At 37.2% G+C, this 21,665-nt stretch overlaps 1 protein-coding gene across 2 annotated transcripts in view; it reads right to left on the bottom strand.

Moving 5' to 3' along the window:
• The window catches only part of FRMD3 (FERM domain containing 3), a 148,877-nt gene that overhangs the window by 68,011 nt on the left and 59,201 nt on the right, over positions 1–21,665 (bottom strand). For both annotated transcript variants that reach the window (XM_042788028.1, XM_032981901.2), the window contains exons 2-3: positions 13,335–13,439; positions 892–934 (exon numbers count right to left, since the gene is read on the bottom strand). In XM_042788028.1, coding sequence (XP_042643962.1) covers positions 892–934; positions 13,335–13,439 — 148 coding nt within the window. The remainder of the gene's footprint in view (positions 1–891; positions 935–13,334; positions 13,440–21,665) is intronic.

Below are 21,665 nucleotides of genomic sequence, written 5' to 3' on the forward strand. Positions count from 1 at the left end.
CAGACAATCTCTTAAACCTCATCACATTTTAAAACAAATACATTATCTCCCACACAAAAGACACCTTGTACTTACGCTTAAAACAGAAGACCACTGAATACAGAGGGTATGTGAATAAAATTCTCCTTAATTTTGTAAACTCAGTAGATAGATAGACAACATCTTTTACTAAACAAGACACAACTCCCAGCAACCTAAATCACATTTTCAGAACTGCCAAATAAACTCTCTTCCACTGCTGGATATAAACTTCTGAGTACCAAAGCGGTTATGTTCCTGAAGAAGTCTTCACAGTTGACACATTAAATGGAAAGGATGAGCCAGACTGTAACATTTTAAAAATATAATCAAAACAATACATTCCTATTTTGAGGAGTCTTTTTTAAATAGTGATTGTAATTTTCCACTTGCCTGTGGCAGGATCTCCCCACTTAACCCACAGCACTTGAGTTTCCTGGACTGTAACAGTGATCTCAAACCAATGCTCTGTATTGTCAGGAAGCAGGGGGCAGTGGGAAGAAAGGAAACCAGAGAGACCCAGAAGCAGATTGCCACGCTTCATATGGTATTGCTGTCTCCCAGTGGCTGATTGCATCTGACTGAAAACAAGAGCCAGAACAGACAGGTCTTCCCACCAGAACTGCCATCCCACACACATCAGTGGATCTCTGGCTCCAATCCTTGTGCAGTAAGTGAAGGCTCTTGATGTGCAGAGCACTGTGAGAGAGCGAAAAGAGGGTAGCGTGGAGTTTTTAGGAGTCCAGAGGGGACATGAAGGGCCTGTTTACACCAGGAAACAAGTGAAGCATATTCTAAATTATTGCATGGAAGCACAGGAAAACCTTTGGACACTTCAAAAGCAGTTTAAAAACATGAGCTCTCAACACTTACATTTCATTTGCTTGAAGATAGATTTGTTGGGCTCAAGCCAGTGCTGGAAAGGCAAAGCAGAGAGCAGAGGTTAATACAGATCACAGCAGACAACATCCTTGTAGAGGCATGTGATATCAAAAATAGCAGGTAGAACTTTGTGTCACTGAGATATTCATACACTGGAAAAAGGACCTCCATACTGTTACAGTACTGGAATTGCACTATATAAGCATACTTGATGTTACCACTGCCTGTAAGACATAGCTGAGACAAAAATAAGACAAATATTTCAAAGACAAATTTAAAGGAGACAGGTTCTAGTGATTAGTTTTCAGCAGATATTTCAGCCTTGCACTTTCAGCCATTTTTTCCCAGAAGAATTATCATATTGGACTGTAGGACAGACTATTCAGAAACATTAACACTGTCTGTTCATTAATGCTGTCTTCTACAGTTCTTATAACTAAAGCATGCGTAAATACCGTATTCTCAGTCAACACCCTCAGAACACAAGCTATTGTTCTCTTCTAGCAAGAACTAGAAATCTGAAGGGAAAAAGAGTTTACTTTTCCATTAAATGTTTATGCTACATACAGTCAATGCACAACAGTGAGATACAGATGTCTACTAGTTGGTGTATAACTTTCAAGGGAAAGACTGCAATGCTAGAAAAACTTTCATTTTTTTATTCTCCTGGAAAATAAACTCAGATGCTTCTGTGATGAAAAGCTAGACTCACACTTTAGTTAGGAGCCTTAGCACATCCCCTGCTAACACTAGCTGAACTGTTCAGGAGGATGTTTTGATTGACAAAAGAACATGCTGATATTCAAGTGCCACTTTTGACCACAGCCAACAGCATTTGTACTAGGATTTTTCCTGTAAGCAAAAAATCTCCACACTAAAATGAGATTTGTGCTGTAGAAGCAGCTGGTCAAAAAGCATAGTATTCAACTTTAATAAGCATAATCAGCACTGGAAGGCCTTGCATGGAGGGGTTTCATTTTTAACCCTTTTCATTCTAGTTCTAAAAACCTACGTTCTACTGAAAAAATAATACCTCACATTTTTTAAACCATATGTCATACCTAAAATATCCTACATTAGCTCCTGTATTTCCTCATAAATTTTAGTAATTCTACTACAGAAAAAGGCCAGGGGAGGATATTTTGTAGGAATTATTAATAGGTGACAGAAAATTATTATTCTAAAAGTCATGACTTCTTAAGAATTCAATTAAAAATCAGGTGTAACTGGAAATCAGTTTTCTGGAACATAACTTCTGACAAACAAATACCTTGGAAAGAACATTTTCAAATATCTGCAGCTTATATATTATGGCTGCTCAGAAACTCCTGCATTATAGTTTACAGCAATACTGGAGACAGGCACTACTGTGCATTTCTGTTTGAAGCTCACTTATCACTGACTGACTGATATGGAGTCCTGGTACTTAAGACAAACAAAAGAAAAAAACAACAACCCCAAACTTCAAACAACAACAACAAACCATCCCACACCATTTCTTCACCTCTTCCCTCTCCCCAGTATCTCTCTTTTTGGGGGAAAAGAAGAAAGAAACAGAATTGAGAAAGCAATGACTGTTTCACCAACTTACCAGAAATATCTAGCTCATTTCATTCTTTTTTAGATCACACAGATACATTATTTATACATTTTGCTCTGAATAATGGGGGCTACACGTTCATAAAAAGGTACGGCAATTTAAGAAATTTTATACAGTCTGCAGTAGTTAATAGATACATAATCCAGAATGAATTCACAAATAGGAAACCAGTCAAGGCACACATATATGCAAGTTTACTTTCCTTAACCCCTTCACACGCCTACCCCACCAGGATCTAGGCAGTCCTAGCTAAAGCAGGACTTCCTAAAGTAGGACAGCAAGGAGAAACTTGGACACTGAGCAGTGCTGTACAGTCCCCAGGAAACTGAGAGTTAAGAGGCATCTCACTATTTTCATCTAGCAGGAGCACAACACCTTGTTTCATATTTCTTTTTGAATGGCTGGGCTGAAATATTAGCACAGACCAGGTCAGCATTTACAGCTGTTTGAAAAAGTCAATTATCTATTCTAACAAAAAGTCAGATGTAAAAAGAGCCAACTTGCAAATAGGAAACCCTCACAATTCACTATATGTATAATGAAAAAGGGGAAACATGGATGAAACTCCTCATGCACTACTCCAAACCCCCAGGAACACAGATCTAGCTAACATGTCCAAAAGCAAACATGTCTCACTAAGACCTGACTTTCATGGGTTAAAAATGGATTGAAAAGATACTGAGCAATTAAGCAGTCTAGACTTTCACTTGGAGGTCAAAGAACTGACAGGCAGTTTTTAGAAGCTCAAATTTCTATGGTGACCTTCTGCTGGTGGAAGATTGCAAATGTGTAGACAATTCAGCTGAATCTTCTAGAAAACTGAGCAGTTACTTTTTAATTTGTGGAGATTTTCAAAGGCACAGCAATTAGATGCTTAGTGCTCTCTGAGTGTCAGGGGAAGACAAACACCTAGTCATTGCTAGTACTTCTGAAAATAGCCACACCTATATTTGTTTGCATATTTCAATTTGCGTTTTAGGAAAGATTTTCCCCTGAGTACTTATCTTCCAGACTTACAGCATTGACTATTAATAATTAATAACTGTGCCTCATCTCTACTATAGAGTATTCATGCTATATTTATTCCAAGATTAATTAGCTGTTATAGTTAGGATCAGATTAAGGTTCTTAAAAATTCATCAAAGGGTTCCTGCAGGAAGATTCAAATGAAAAGCATCTGGCTTGGCAAAATGCTTTTTCCACGTATCAATCTTTTTTTTTTTTACAATTTTGCTGAAAAAAAAAAAAAAATCTCAGATTAAGAGGAAATAAAACATTTCAAGTTATCTTATGAGGCAAAATTTTAAAAGCATTTTAAATCTTCAACTGCAAAAAATTTTCATTACTGCTGTATGCCACTGCCTTGCAGAAAGAGACCAAGGTGTTTCCAATTCTTTCTTGTAAGGCTAGTACCTCATAAAACAAATAAAACAGACAAACAAAACAAGTCAGATGTAAACTTGGAACCAGAAACAAGAATCTTTAATTTCTCTCCTTGTAGTAAAATGTGCAAACTCGGGGGAGGAAAAAACCCAACAATTTTACACAGTTTCATTTTTACCTCATTTATTTCACACTGTTGTCCATGAAGACTGCTTTAATAGGATGACGGCCTACACCCTCAAACCAGCTTGGCTTTGCATGTCATAGTACTTAATGATCATCAGAAATCATTCCTGCAGAGGCTGAGCCTCCCATTTCCTTGATGGCATGTGAGTAACATGGATGTTGCCCACTGGAGGAGAAAAGACTTTGGTCCTAATCCAGCTAACATCTGTTACCAAGGTCCCTGTGAGGAGATTCATGTTTCAGCACTGCCAACTTCTAACCTCTTCTGCCAAAAGAGCTGGGCATCTAGATGGTCAGGCAGACATTCTCACAGAAGCAGAAGGCAGAGAGAAAGATACTTAAGAGAACTTGAAGATCAGCCATGGGATAGCTAACAAGTCTTGGTGCTTCAAGTGACAGCGGTGAGTAAGCAAACTACTGTGGATATCACTTTTGATGCTGGGATCCTAAAATATGCTGAGAATTTACTTCTGACTAAGGCTTCATTGCAACTGCACACTGTGTTTCAGACTAGTGCAATTTTTACTTTGTAAACACAGCCCTCACCTCTAATCAGTCTTTAAGTGGCACTGAGTAGTCATTACCCATGCCAGGTGTGTCCTTGCTCACCCACAAATGCTGAGCAGCTGATGTACTACCAGCTTCCACAGCAAAAGCTCAGGATGAGCAAGGACACTATACAAGGGTAAAAGCACTGTTCTAGAAAGTCAGTTTAATTCCACAAACACTGATGTGCTTTTAGTACAGACACTTCAGCCAACAACCTGTTTCAAACAAAGTCATTCACTGAGAAGCTCAGAGCAGACTGAGCTTGGTCTCAGCATACCACAGGGTTGAGGGTTTTAGAATAAGAAGCAGGGAAGAAAGAGGACAGTGTCCCATATCTATCTTTACAGCCCTTGTGAGGGGTCAGGTGTCATTAAAATTCCCATACTCTTCTTCCTGCACATTGCAACAGTCACTCTATAGTGCAAAGATATGTGGTCCAGTCTCCTCTTCCTGCAGACTCCTGCCTAAGACTGGCATAAACCAAAGCCCACCTCCAAAAAAACTGCAAGCCAAAAGCAGGTGCTTGGGTCCTGACCAACCAGAAGTCCATGAATTCAGTGAAAAGTCTCTCCCCTCCTCCAACATGAGAGGCTTTTGGTTAGTCCCTCTGCAAGAGGAACAGTAATGAAGGGGCAAGCAAAAGTGGCCAAATGCTGTGAATATATAAATACCCCTCAGCAAGCAATATTCAGGCAAGTGTTCAGATGTGCATACAGTAAAACAGAATCAGAAGAACCTGCAGATACCACAAGAATATTCTAGCCAGACAAGGACAGGATTTAAAGACTCTGTGTAATGGACAAATGAGAGCAGGAGAATGGAGATATGCACTGAAACACTGCTAGAAAAGTAATAAAATTTGTTTTATTTAAACCTCAACCCTATATTAATTTTGCAAATGAATACCTAACCTTTTCCTTGAATGAAAAGCAAAATCACAATCAATTTGCTTTAGCCTCAAGGCAGTGACTTCCACCACCTCACCACCTGCCAAAAGTCAGATTCAATAGTAACTGTATCCAGAACTAATGGAAACTCAGAGAGGGGATTAATTGGGTGCCCGCTCTATACCAACACAACAGATGCCAAAGACCCAGGGAACCCTACACGTCTCCTCTTCATGCCCTGAGGCTGACACCATTTTTTCATGGCTTGAAGAACCTCTATACCAAGAATATCAATATTGTTCTATTGCAGCAAAGGAGATGTTCCTCTGTACTGTTCCCAAAACTAGGTCATACACTCTGGTTAGTGGTACACTAAGCAGGAAGAAACAACGTACACCACTATCACAGAAATTAATCTGGTCCAGAAATAGAACCAGACACTGGGCTAGAATCACCATTTGTATGATTCTGAGCTGAAATTTATTAAACAAATTTCCAAATTCTCACTCTGTTATTCCTAGTATACTACTATATTCAGATACTACAATGCTGTAAATTGGAGTAGCTCAACCGATTCCATAACCTCTACATCAGCTGAACATCTGGCCATAAAATCTGCATTTATTGATATATGTGTGAGCCACCACATGCTCACAGACAAAACTTTCACAATTTATGGGAAAAAAAAATCTTTATTTTTGTTAAAATAGCCTGCAGAATCATTTCATTTACATGGTTACTAATCTTCATATAAAATATTTCAGTCAGTAGCATTACTGCTGGATTAAGTGTCTATGTATATTCACACTACTCTTAATTTGTGCCAAGATTTTGTTTAGTACATAAATGCACCTCTACGGGTAAAAGCAAGTATCCATTTATCTCAGCACTCTGTCTGAAAATGGCCTGAAGTTAACACTCAGAAAAAGAACAGTAGTAGTACCTCCCACTGTGTTCACCAGGCTCTTTCCAACAGCCTCCAGTACAATTTGTTTGCAAGTCTTTGTAAACTTTCACCAATTTGTCTAAACGCTTAGCCTTTAACACTTTTTTTTCAATCTTTTTGGCAGCTACAACAATGAATTTTATGACTAGGTATGGTATTTTTAAAACCTATTTCTTGATACCAACTGCTTTATAATTTCTTTAAGTGCATTTTAGTTCTGTTGTAAGAATTACTGGGCAATCTTTCCCTGATCACCTTTGCCAAGCCATTTTACATATGTTTCTCTTTCAATTTCTCCTGCTCATCCTCTTGCTCTCTCTCTCACTCACCTGTCTTCCTAGCGGAATTATTCTAGTCTAATCCGTACCTCTTAATATGAAATCCATTCTTACTTGATGTCATTCTCATGGTCTCCTTTGTTCATTTTCTAGTTCTACTGTATTTCTTTGAAACAGCATGACCTGAACTGCACACATCAAGCAGGAGCACAGCAAGACTTCATGCAAAAGCACGTAATTTTTGTGATAATTCTGTCCAAGAGGAAATGTTCATATGCATGGAGAAACATTAAAATTTAATTAACCTATGGCTCAGTCACTGGTGTTCAGCCAATAATACTTCTGCTATACCCCTTCAAAGAGACTGGAAAGTTCCCAGATAGCTCTCTTTTCACAGTTGTATTGAACTTTAAGAGTCATTACACAAAGACACCGCTTTGTTAAACTGGGGTTGCAAATTATCTGTTGTCTCATTCTGCCAACCTTCACTGTTCTCACGTGGGAATAAGTGCACATTTTTAAGAACATGTATTAAATAACTGGTTATTATAAAGCAGAGATCAGCTGCTCCCAAGACTTTCTGACCCTTTCAAGAGGTCTCTCTGATGAGGAACTACTGTACATTTTCTGTACATGTCCCATTAAAAACAGGACTGCTACTTTGTGATAAAGAAATTACTCACAGAAAACAGGCTCCAATTTCCTTCCCTAGCAAATACTGGGACAGTGCTGAACAACTTAGGTTACAGGATTAAATAAATACTCTGCCAAGGTCCATTGGAAGTGATGTACTCTAGAATACAAATGGGGTGCCCCAGTAGAGTTACTAGTGAAGTAAACATGTAATGCGATAAAAAACTACCTGTGTGGAGAGGTGCCCACAAGTTTTCATGGAGTCTAATCTTGAAAGCAAAACAAGAATTGTATTTGCAACAGTTCTCTACAGGGAAACTGGCATGAGTACCAGCAAATCCATAGTGCACAATGTTGTCTTTCTAACAATACGTAGAGCCAAGCTCTGTGCTCTGGGAAAGTCAGAAAATCACAGTGTACTCACAGCCACCATTCAAGATCAGCTGCTTAGTGGGAGTGTATTCATATAGTAGTTTCACTGATTTGAAAGCTTTGTTTTCATACTGCCAGGCATACATGCACAAAGCTAAAAGCACTGCACTGCTGTGCTGTTCCCAGACAACCCTGTGGTACATCCAAATGACAAAACATCTTAATGCTTATGGGTGATTATGATCTCAAACGTTTCTACAGCAACTCATGAGACTTCACAGTTGCTTCCTACAAAGTCTTTCTGTAATAACTAACATTTCCAAACTATCCCATGGGTAGCTCCAACGTATTTCTATCTAATACGTCATACTTTCACATTAAAAATGATAATCACAAACACATGCTCAAATCTACACTTTGGGGGTAAAACCCCCAAAACTTAAGTATTTCTAACTTTAAATCACAGATCAGGTGCCCTCCTGAAGGGACTTAAAGAATAAATTTCACAACACTACCATCTTTCTTCAGCCCAGTACTCCATTCCCCTGAATACTAGTGGACTCTCTCAATAAGGGATCCTCTCTAGTGAGAGATGCCAAACAGTAGCTGCATTATATCATCCTACTCCCATCTCCTACCAGCCCAAAAAACACAAAAAAGGTGCTCAGTCAACCCAAGGTATATGGCACAGAATTAGCCATGCTGCATTTCCTCAAGGGTGAGAGTGTGATGATTGGCCTCAATATAATATCTAGTACATGAGAATGTACCAATAGGTAGTTCCTCAAGTAGCAAAATCAGTAACACATCTTCCAGGTATGTTTCCTGTTTCAAACTACTTATTTCTTAAAAATACAAACTCCAAATGATGGTTTCTGGGTTCTTACAGTGTCTTCCTCTCAACTCTCTCTAGATTCCTATGGAGTGGGCTTGCCCTACAGCATTTCCCTCAGTAAGAAGATTAACAGAGTTTTATCCATCAATGTGGCACCTTATCTTTGTGAAACCTTACAGGAACTTAATGTTTGAGACCTATATCCCCAGTCAAACTTAACCAAAACTGGCTTCAAAAGTTATGACAGTTGAGAGTCAGGGAGAAAGGCAATGTGATCCCATACTCTTCTGTATATCCAAAGATATTTAAAAAGCTACCATGCTGCCTTCTGTTAAAACTGTCTTCCAGAGTTTCTTTTTTCGTCTGGAATAGAAAATGGAAAACTACAGAAAATTTTACAAAGTTTAAGTATGCCTTAAATATCCACACACATTTACCTATGCAGAAGGAAAGGATTATTATAAAAGGGTGGCTGGGGGGGGGGGGGGGGGGGGATGAAGGAATATACATTGTTACTTACTTGAAAAATACCTTATAAAAACAACAGCTGTTTCCCACCATAGTCTTCCCACATTTCAAAATTTTGTTCCAACCTAAGACAATTAGCTCAATTATCTATGTTTTTCACTTAGTCAAAAGTTCTCTATGTTCTAAATACAAATATTGAAACATTTAATTTGAAACATTTGAAATACTGAAACAGTTCATTTTTAAAATTCTCAAATTCAGTCATGTGTTTCAACACTCCTATGTCAAAATGCTACATTTTGGTAGCATACTCTGAAAGAACACATTTACAATGAATTAAAGCTGGTATTTTGCCTGCCTTCAATAGATTACAAAACAAAAGGACTGCAAATTAGCTTTTTGAAGCAACCTCCATACAAAAAATTACATACAAATAAAAGGGAAGCAAGCATCACTGGTAGACTAAATGCCAGTAGAGTAATTCTGTATAATATTTTATATATACATGTATGTGTATATATATATAATAATATATTATTATGTCATATAGCTTAACTATTCAAAGATCCAATCAAGAATAATTCACAAAAAGCCAGAATTAAATGCATGATTTTGGCAGTTTCATTTGGAACCACAGATATATTCCTTTCTGTACAAAGACAGAGACTATGCAGTGGAATATAAACTACAACAGAGGCATTCAACACTTCCAAGAAAAACCAACATGAATTGTACACTACCTGCATCAAAATCAGTAATAACTCTCCCCAAAAAAATGTTATGGTTTCTTGTTCCAGCTTTTATTACATAATCTTTGAAAGAAACTTCAGAAGACGGTTCCTAGTCTCTATCTCTGTCGATGTTTAATATAAACTCCTTCCACAAAATTATAGAGATACCACTTGAAATTCTTTATAAATCTAGTTAAAAATTTTGCCCCATTGCCTTCATTATGTCTGTTCCAGATGCTGCAGCTCTCATTGGCTTAATTAAGAAACGATCTCTCCAGCTTAAACTTTCTTTTTCTTTCTACATTATGCTCTGATGCATGTATAACCATATCCTCTTATACTTTGGTTTGCTGCACTACATGGGTTATGCCCCTCTTAATATTGTCTCAAACACAAGCTCTCTGTTCTCTTTATCTTTCTAATAACCCTTCTCCCAATTCAGTTAAATTGATCTTTCCTAAATGCAGACATCTAGATCAGAACAGCTGAGGTCTCCTTAGGGTGTAATGACATTAATACTTTCCTGCAAATACAATCCTAAGAAGGGGCTAACATAGTGTTGCCTTTCATCATAGCCACCTCATGTCAGTGGCTTATTGTCAAAACCATACCAGGCAATATTAATTTTATTCACTGTCCCACATCTCTTTATTTGCCTATGGGGCAGTGGAGTACATTCTCACACACCTTGTTGAACTGGTACAGGATGAATTATCACTTCCCTTCAAAACAATTGTTCTCAGTCAAATCATCAGATTTAACTTCAGAAAGAAGCTCATGATGAATTCCACCTACAGATCTTTACTGAGCTACAGTTCCTGTTTTGTAATACATCTAACTGTCCCTTAAGAATGTACTGCAGGAAATGTCTCTCCCTTTCTCCTTGGTCAGACCTGCAAGAATTCCACGGAGTTTTGGAAATCTCTTCTACTCTTTCCTGCAAGGTGGCTACAATGATGGGACATTCCTCCTGTGACCCCACTACATTTTATACTTGCTACAGCTTATATCTATAACCACATACCTAAACAACTTCTCCTCTGTAATCTCAGGGGGTTTTGTTAACGTGAATTTCAGGCAGCTGTGCTCACAACTGTCAAAATACAAAACTGTGAGAAAAGCCATCACCTACCTCATTCTTTCAAAATTGTGATTTCCTCTAGTTTTCCGCTGAGCCATTTACTGATGAACTTTATCTAGCTACAATGCCTGGGCCCCAGCATAATTATTCATAAAGTCACATTCCTGTTATACTACTAGGAGATTATTGGTTAGTATGTTCCTTTAAGATCAGAATAGTCTTCTGCTGATGGGAGAATAATTGTAATTATAGTGTCACAGTTTTACTGCATCTGACTGGGAGGTATTCAGGCACCTGTATCCGACGTAGAGGTAAGTGAAGTATAGAGAGTGAGGTTATTCATGTCAGTGAACCTCAACAAGATCAGAGATTCAAAAGAGCTAGATGACAGAAAAATATTATTCCTTTATTATAACATTTATGTGCAGTTTTGTCCTTAGGATATGGTTTGTTACAGAGGAAACACTCTGAGGGAAAGCATTTTATGTATAAAGCGCACACATACTTAGAAGTGCGGTCTTGAAAAAAAAAAGAAAAAAAAAAAACAACAGAATAGGACAAAAGGACAATGGAAGATACTGCATGTAAAAACAGCTTATTTTTATGAATTGTAATAAAACCAAGAGAAAAATTTAGGTTGCATTCAATTCACCATCCAAAGCACTTGTCTGTATAAAGAAATGTGCCTTATAATTCATGTCCTAATTCATGAATTTCAAATCATGAACTAATACCCAATTAGAGAAATTATCTATATGTTTAAAAATATGAGAATAATTATAAATCAGCATTTAAAAATGCATGTATGGAAAACGTAAGTTTGAGAATTTTGCTTAAGAAAATCTAACTGAAGAGTGGGTCAGTTGATATAAGCCTTCCTGCTACACAGAAAGGCCACAGTATTCTTAGTTGTTGGATATAAAGGGGAGATCTGAGATTTTTCAGGTAACATAAGTATTTTTTCAGATTGTCTTTTACTACTAACCAAGAGAAAACCTAAGCTTCAGTATAAACCATAATCTTCCCTAAACTTAACATAGATTTAGCTATACTACAAGATATAAAAGAACAACTCTATAGCCAGCAAGAATAAGATACTGCCATGAATTTGTCAATACAGTTAACAGCTCTTTGAAACACAGGAACCACATAAGATATGATATAACAGGATCCCAGTGGGAGTGGGTTTTTAGTGCTTTTTCTGAAGCATCACTTTTTTAAAGCATCCTGCCAATCCTGCCAAAAAAAAAAAAAAGTTCTTACTAAAAAACCCCCTCTTGATTACTGTTAAGTAAAATAACTTCTTTGTAGCAATTTTTGAGTGACTGTCAGAGAAAGGCCCAACAAAATTAAGTATTCATTAAATCCTACCTAATTATAGTCTAATCCAGCACTCCACCTACTTCTCCTATCAATTCCAATCAGGTGAACACCTCAATAATTTTAATGATTGTGAAGAATTAAGTACACTGGTCAGAATAACAGAATAAAAGGAGGATGCAATGGAAATTACCTACTGCATCTTTGCAAAGCTACTGTAATTCTATTGTAATTCTGTAAGGTTGAGCAGAGGGAGATTCCCTAACACTAGTGATTTTTGAAAAAACTAATTAGGGTGTAGCAAGAGATACCCAGCAAAATGCTTTTCTTCTCGTGAATACATTGCAGTTTCAAACTGGTGATCGCTTCCATACATTAAAGGCCAGTATATACCCCCATGATATTTAAAACCATAAGTAAATACTAATCTTGAGACCAACAGGACCACACAGTGAAGAAGCAGGTCTGAACTTCATTGTCTGAGGTCTTCTGCTTCCTGTGTTGACCATCATTACCACTCTCAAACAGTTAATAATCATCTGAAACCAGACAGGGAGTAGCAGTAGCAAATCACCTACCAAATACAACCTGCAGGACACTATCCACCTAAGAGAGATAACTAATCAATGTCTAAAGAAACACCTAGAGCACAGGTCTGCAGATTTTATTGCACAAATGTAAAGATGGTCATAGGGAGAACTAATCTGAAGAACCCCCCCACAACCTGACAAATTATACCTATTTTGTGTATTACAGATACCTAAATCCATGCACTCTGTATAAAGTGGAATAGAATGACTGCTTTTAGCTGTTAAATTCCATAGGATTCCTGCTTACATCTCCTAAGAAGTGTATGCTACAGAAAAATTGAAATCCCAAATCCCAGCGCACTGCCAGAGCCTAGAGCTACCTTGTACTACCTATAGTCATGCCTACAGATCTTTTCTATCTTCAGTGCCCGTAAGAACTACACAAATCAGAATATATCAATTTACCTGAAACTAAATACATGAAATGAGGCGAAAATTAATTTAATAATGTCACGTTAGAACCTCTGTGGATCATAGCCAGAGTAAAAACCCTCAGAGATACCTAACTTCGCATTAGAAAAAAAATCAATTTAGCATTACTTAAAAGCAAATGTAATCAGAGTTCATATACATACCCTCTGCTTCTCAGGGTCAACGTATCGAATGCCAAAATAGTCTTTTTCCAGCAAGCTGTAATAGTTGCAGATGTGATCTATGAGAAACTGACCTTTAGTTTCCCTCTGTAAAAAGAGAAAGAATTGATATATTATTCTGAGTATTATGAACTTGCTGTCTATAAATATTTTAAAAATCTAATCAAAGTGTCAAGGCACATGAAATTTGTTGTTATTTGGATGAGGATAAGGATTTGAACATTCATCTCCTCTGAAAGATGCAGGAGATCAGTGATTGATATACTCCCTGCACGTTCACAATTGATTTGTTAAGAAAATATCATCATTACTCCTACCTCAAGAAAAATCATGCTACTCTAATAGCTGCACATTTATAACATTTGTTATATTACCAATAACCATATTTCCACCTGATGCTGTAATGACATAATGGATATCCATTTACATATGGAATTTCAAAACCGTGTTTGTTTCTTTGTATCTCCCAAGTTTGAAAGCAGTTTAGGCAGCAAGTACCTTACTAGATCTTTACACAATGCCCACAGCAAGAGAGACCTCATCCTTAATTCCCAGACAGCACTACAGTACAAGGAAGAAATGCCTAAATGACTGAAAGAGATGTTTTCATCTCTGTATTGTCACTGGGTAACTACAGCCCGAAGGAAGTTCACTGTACACGTTTAGTTAGCAATCTCTTTCTTTATTTCAGCTTTCTTCTATCACAATACTGTGTTTCATTTCTCCTTTATCTACTTCTTGATATGGAGAACCTACATGAATTTTCAAATTTCTTTTGACCCATCTTATGTATTTTTTTTTTCTGAATTTTGATGTGTGTGAGTATTAACACCAGGCTCAAGATGTTCTCCTAAAACAGTCCACACTAAGCAGACAAAGGTGCTTCACTATGTCACAGTGTCAGATCTCTGCATTTCCTTCCCGTATCTGTCTACCCCTGTCCTGCACTGAGACACCTCTGCTGTGGACCCGGTAGTGAGTTTGCAAGACTCTACCATTTGCTGACATGAAACAACTTGAATTTAGCTCTCTAACATCTATAAAATGAAACTACACAGAATATGCAATCACATTATATAAAAAGATTACTTAATTGTTCCTTTAAATGACTCCTTGAAAACTTTAATGCTATTCCTTATTCAACCCTTCTTTAAGAAGCTAACAGACAATTTAAACCATACACTGCATGGCTAGCCAAAAATAAACAGATAGATCCTGCATTTCTCAATGTACCTCACAATATTGGACACTGTTATCATCTGCATTTCACATAGGAGCAGCTGAGGCAAAAACAATGCCATGACCTTTCCGAGGTCATACTCTAAACGGCAGAGGAAGCAATGGCCTCGGGATCACCACTGTCCAGTGAGACCTACTGCTTCCCACAAAAAAAAATGAGGCACGCTTCAAGGCAAGACTGGAATGGTAGAAAATAATACAATCTGTGAACTAATGCTCTATTTTCTTCTCTTTACAATTAATAAGGAATTCTGACGTGGATACAGTGGCTGCTTTTAACTCCCATCACTGAATAAACAGACTAACTGAATAAAAAGCAGCCCCAGTTAAGGCACCAGCAGAGAGCTGCACAGCCCTCCCAGTGCACTGGGGCTCCTGCGGCCACCCCTTTCCCTGCCACATGGACCTTCTCTCCTCCCAAATTCACTTCCAGCCACAAGGGAATTGACAATTACTCTGCAGATTTCTTTTGCCTAGACACAGGGGGGCCTGCTTCTCTTCCTGCTAAGCCATCTACTTCCACTGCTCCTTTCCTCCTCCACCATCTACCTCCTGTGTGTTTACCCCTCACTATATGTCTTCTACTCTTCCATATGCTGCTAATTGCCTGGAGGATATCACTGCCTTGTCTGCGCTGTGGTATTTCTGTACTTTGTCCTCCTATTTTTAAACAGCCAGTGTCAAAGGATGTTAACCTAATTTGACTGTTTTCTGTACATGCTCACTCAACCTCACGCTTCGTGGGCTGCACTGCTATCTTTTTGCCTGTAACATGGCTGCAACAGGTTTCCTTCTGTAATTGTTTCTTTCCAGCCTCAGGACATTTAAAACCAGACTTGTTTGCTGTTAAGAGTGGTTAACATATACACTGACATTTTTTTATGCTGTACCCTGTTAAAAGCATAGGCATGCTAGTGACAGCACAGTGAAAACTTTCCCCAAAAGGCAAAGCTGGTATCAAAGATTGAAAAGTACAAAAAAGAAAACTGTCGCTCCGTGTGACTGACAGAAAAAGGTCCACACTTTTACAGTCATATCTCAATGAAGTATTTTCTAGCTTAGTATCTTAGAAGTGTCTACAAATTTTTGTAACTATGCAATAAGCAAGACCGTCAAAATATTAAGACAAAATTGCACACTGACATTTCAATACAAAAGCAGTAGGGAAAAACTTCAACGCAGATGTGATATTTAAGTTGAACACAGTTTTAAAATGAATCTACAATAAACTAAACAGAACTGCAGAATAACAGCTATTAGGTGACTCAGATACAGTCAAACATGAACACAGATTTTACTGGCAACAGTATACAAAAGAAATCCAATTTTTAAAACATTGGAAATGAGGAAACCAAACTTTTCCTATTTTCATCTGACAACATTAGAGGGTGTCACTGGAAGAACAGTCAGCAAATCTTCTAACTTCCATAGGTTCGCATTGTAATCCATTCATCTAAAAAGCCCTTTACTTCATCCACCTAAATAATCACAAAAGTGTTTTGAGTTATTGAGGAATCTGCTAAAGGGCTAGGGCACGCATGGTGTTTCTCAATCCAGTAACAGTGTTCCCTTTCTAAAATGAATTGATGCCCTAGTTTTCTTGCTTCAAAGATAGATGATGGAAAAGAACCAAACGAAAAAGAGCAAATGAACAAAAGTGTCCAAGATAAATTCATTCTCTAGGAACCCATAAGCCCTCCACAGATAAATAAAAGGAACTAATTAATAACCTCACCCTTGGTTAGTATACCCTCCAGTTAATAGTGCTACTCTGTCAGGCTTCAAAAGTTCCATGTGATTCAATACCAGATATTAAAAAAGATTCAAGAAGTATAAAAGTGGCTAAATAGGCACATACATAATGTGATGACCGTTCTCCTAAGAAATACTGTTGTAAATGTTCCATTGTTACGCTTTTTAAATACCTGAAATTTGAAAAAGTTCAGATCATAACTGATAAACGGAGGAAAATTCTTCACATGGCACAGAGCACCTCAAGTCTGAATTCATAGTGTGGCAAGAAGGATGGCCAGTGGCTGTTCATTTTTTTTCCTGCAAACAGCATCCATAAACATTTTCTACATTTCTCTAACAATGCTCCGAATTCTCCTGAGCTTTCGAGCCCCATGATCTTTCTCATCTCCAGTGTTCTTTGATACTCTTATTACATATTATAGTACAAAAGAATACATTAAATCTGAAGTTTATGCTCATTTGTGAAAGAATATGGATAGATTAAATTAGAAACTGCCAGTCATCCACAACAGAGCACAGAAATGGATTTGGGTCACAGAATAATGAATATAAAACATTGCCTGAAATTTCAGATAGTTGCCATACAGCTTTCCAATTAAGTGATCCTTTACAAAAACAAACAAACAAACAAAAAAAAAAATACAACACCGAAACACAACAAAAACACACCCCAAAACCAATAAAGTACTATCTCAGCAATTCAGAAAAATATTTATACTACATTTCAGCATGTTTGTCAGAACATAAAAAAATGACATAATAAAAAAAGCCATTATTTAAAACACCACCGAAAAATGTCAACAGCAGACCACAGGAATCCGAGTGAAAAAATCAAGTCAGATTTTTACAGCCTTCACAGCTGAAATCTCTTATAATTATAACACAGTTTACTCAGAAGTCATCAAATATTCTCAAGCAGAGAAGACCAAGCCAGGTAGAAACAAGAGGCACACAAGCATGTAGCAACAGATCCAGTATGTCCTGGAGTGTAATAAGTACATTGTTTTCAATGAAAGAATACCAAGTTAAACAAGCTACTTTTTTTCTAAGTTCATGAATTCAAATACAGCATCTTGCTATGTCAACTGAGATATATTTTCTTTCAGATTTTTGTTACTCACACTCTGTGAAAAGTGTTTTTTAAAATGGCCTTAAAGTCCATTTCACATACTCACATAGGCTATTGGAGATTCTTATAAATAATTTGAGGAATGACTCTCTGATTTGCTTAGACAAAATGGCACAGACAAGATGGGTATGTTTTTCCTAAGGCTGTATTTGAATATCTGACCTTAATACCACTGAAATCCCACAACAAACCCCAACACACATGCAAGGGATATAATGCCATGCAAATGACAGAATCCCTGAACACAGAAGGTCAGCTTGTAAAAATAACTGTTAAATTCAGCTTTTTTAAGGTGGATCAAAAATTTTATTTTATACTGAAACAAGTATGTATCCAATTAAACTAGAAGCTGCTGCAAAAGTACTACGAAGCACAAGGTCCAATAAAACATGAAAAGATGATAATGAAAAATACTCCATTAATGGACTCATAGGACAATCTGGGTTTCTTCCTTAGCCCCAGAAACCAAGTAAGACACTGCAAAGATGCTTCATTTTCACTACCAGACACTACTATTACAGCTTCTCTTGCAAATTTATGATCGAGTAAACCAGTTCCTTGGCAACTCCTCTGTTACGCAGAAACTAATCCAAACAAAGATCTCCATGGCTCTTGAGCAGTTTCAATCTAACACAATATCACAATCTTGTACTTACTTTGGAGATTTTTTTTTTTTTTATTCCTAGTTTCTTTGTGCAAGTTAAAAAGCAAGGGAGAGTATATCTTGTTCTGCCAATTTAACCCTTGTCCAATGACGTAAAGTGAGACCACAAAACATTTGTGACTGTTTCACAATTCTGAAAGTGAGAGGAAAACCATTTATAGCAGTTTAAGATCTTGCATTCAGTGAAATGTCTTCCCTATTTGCATCTGCTTCATTGTGAAGTTCTGTGTCTTTATCTGAATGTCGTCACAAAGAAGAGCAAGAGTCAAAAGCAGATTAAACACAACAGTTCTGCTCTGTTATCTAACCACTGAAGTCCTGCCAGCTGTGCTTATCTCCGTCAGGAAGCCACTGACATTACTAAGAAGCAGTGCATTCATAAACACAGTGTTTATTTGTACCTGGGATTTCAATCCTCATCCCACAAGTGTCTTTACTCAGGTGAACAGTTCCCAGCAGTGGCCCTCTGTGTAAAGCTGTTCACATGCTTAAGTGCTTACTTAAATGTAAATCCACTCAAAAAAAAAAACAAACCAAACCAAAAAACCCCACCACAATTAAACCCATATTTCTGTTTAAATAAATTGAAAGCCCAGGCAAAGCAAGAATAATGTCTGATTTTGCACACTTGTTTTCTTTAGTGAGTAGCATATTTTGAAGTTCTATGGATGTAACAAAAATAAATACATGAATTCAAGAATAATCATAATACCTCCACAGAATGAAATCTAACCAGGTCAGAAAAATGGACAAATGCAAGAAGTTTCTTTAAGGCAAAAATGTAATTCAAAAAGCAGTTTTACTCATTGAAAACTGAAATAGTATAGTTCTATTGATATACTTTACAAAAATTATTAAAACCAACAGATTTACAGAGCTAAACTGCCTCCTCAACTGCTGCCTCTCACACTTCTGACTTCTCTTCGGACATCCTCCTCCAGTGATGAGATCACACTTCTTCTAGGCTTTTCATAAGAGAAATATCTTGAATCTCAACAGGCACACATCTTCTGCTGCATCAATAATTATTCTATAGTTCAGTATTGGGGCCTGCTCTCACACACAGAAGTGTAGCTGTAAGAGGGCGGCTGGGAGCAACTCTCTGTTCGTGTCAGTTTTGGGACAGCTGTCATCACATTTGCATTTGTTTCTAGTGGCATAGCAAAATAGTTCACTAAGCATCACTGCTGGATTGTGGCATGTGCTATCGGAATGGGACTGATTTAATATCAATCCTTCAGAGCTGAACAGGGAGGAGGGCTGAGGGCAGGAAGAAGGAAAGCAACCGGGCATACCCAAATTTTGCAGTGTCTTCTAGATAAATTTTTAAGTACTACCTGAAAAGCAACATCAAGAGCAGAATCCTCATTCTGCAACAACTGAAGGCAGCAAGGTGGAACGGGCTTAGCTCCAAGCTAGCAAAGTTGGGCCAGCCCTAACACTGACAACCTCCGGTGCCCTGGGCAGATTTCTTACGGCTCTTTGGATTTATGGATTCACTGAGATTACAAATGACAGTAACTACTCACAAGACAGATACACAGACAACCACTTTGCCTTTTTTGCTCCATCTTTCGAAGCAGCAATAGAAGTACCTTTCTGTAGATGATTCACAGGAACTGGACATTGCATAATGCCTTGAAAGTAGAAAGAACAATTTAAAACATGCATTTTGTTCCTCAACTAAAATGCTATAACTCTTCAAAAGGATTTCCTTTCTGCTCACAATCAGCACCCTGTGCTATTTTAAACTACTTGAAAATACACTGGAAGTCTATTATACATTTAACTTGAAAATTTTCTCAATTGTAAGAAAGGCCAGCTGTTATTTACTTTTTTTGCTGTTGTTAAAGATTTAAAATAAAAGAAGACAACAAACTTTTGCTGATAAAATCCCAACTTGTAACTGTCAGATTTTCTTTTAGAAGCCAAGTATTTATCACAGAGTTTTCTTTTCTTTACACTGAGGAATTAATTATATTTCTACAAACCTGAAAGAAAGGGTAAAAAAAATCAGTGCTAATAATTTTTAGTTAAAAACACAAAAATGACATTGCAATAAAGCAGTTGGCAATTACCTAATTACAAGAGTCCTCTTCTGTACATTATTTTGTATTAATTACATCTTGCAAATTATATACTTCATTCTGTATAGTCAATTACCTGACCACAGTTTGTATCAACATTTTCTAATTCTAGAATGTAGGGGAGGATGGATTTTTTAATCTGTCTCTTAATACATTTTGTTATGTATGAATTCATTCATTTCACTATGCAATGTTATAAAATTAGCTTTTGTAAAAATGTTTTACCTGCGTATTCCAGATCTTTCTAAGCAACTCCATCCCTCATCCAATCCAGCAGAAATAAAGAATGTGCTCTCAGTAGCAAATTTTTCATTATCTTTGTTTAACTGAAGGGGAAAAGTGGAACTCTACTACATAGTTTGAAATCCAGCCCCTACATCATCCCATTTAAAAATGCCATCCAGGTGGAGCTGACTGACAAGACACAGGCTCAAGAAATGGGAACAGTGGAGGGATGTGGAATGGAAAATCCTCCTATAGGGAGGAGAGTGACAACCCAACACAGTAGTGCACAAAGCAGAAATACACCTTATGATATGAAAATGTACTGGGTGAGGAACTACACTTGCTCTTATTTACATACTCACTTCCTGAATAAAACTGATGGAAGATGCGTCTCTTCCTAATAATCTCCCTAATAAACCAAGCAACTGGAATACGTTTCCCTTAGTTGCAACGCTTTCGCAACATAATTTCAGCACAGAGCTTCCCAAATGTATATACTGTAGAAATGAAAAGTGATGCACCAACACCAACTCACTGAAAACTAACAGAAGTAAAACTTCAAATTTGAGTTACCATTTATTTTACTCTCATCTAAAGTGGGAAAGACTTTCAGAGGAAAACAAGTAAAGTATATGAATATATGAGTGAAAGCATTAGAGAATTAATGCCTCTTTTATTTCACAGGGAATTTAGCATTCAGTAGTGATTACCTTTGCCCACAAGAACACTTCATGCTTGAGACACAAACTACTTGTACTCCTCCGGTTTTAGAACTCACGTCCTTATCTGGAATGGGCCTTGAAGAACGTAATTTTTACAGAGATATCAATCTTTAAACTCAAACTTCAGAGCCCTGAATTATCAGTTGTGCCCCAAGTACTATGCATTAATTAACAGAACTAAATTTAAAGAAAACAAAACAAAAAACAAACAAAAAAAACACTAACAAAACAAAACAAAAACTCTTCTCTTCCTACTGTTTCATTTGGGTAACAAATATACAAACACATCTCAAAGACATAGGAGAAAGCAAAGAAAAAAGGAGAAAAATAGCTATGCTGAGAAGAGAAGTGGAGAGCAATTTCAAGGCTGTATGTGTGAATACAGCTGTGGAAGTTCTCTTAATGTTAAATGAAACTGAATGGCTAAATGTACACAACACTGAAAATTTACCCAGAAATATCTGCTGTAGTGAGGTCAAAAATATATTTGTC

This window comes from Tyto alba, unplaced genomic scaffold (assembly GCF_018691265.1).
Source record: "Tyto alba isolate M040663 unplaced genomic scaffold, T.alba_DEE_v4.0 Super-Scaffold_13, whole genome shotgun sequence".
Lineage (NCBI taxonomy): Eukaryota > Metazoa > Chordata > Aves > Strigiformes > Tytonidae > Tyto > Tyto alba.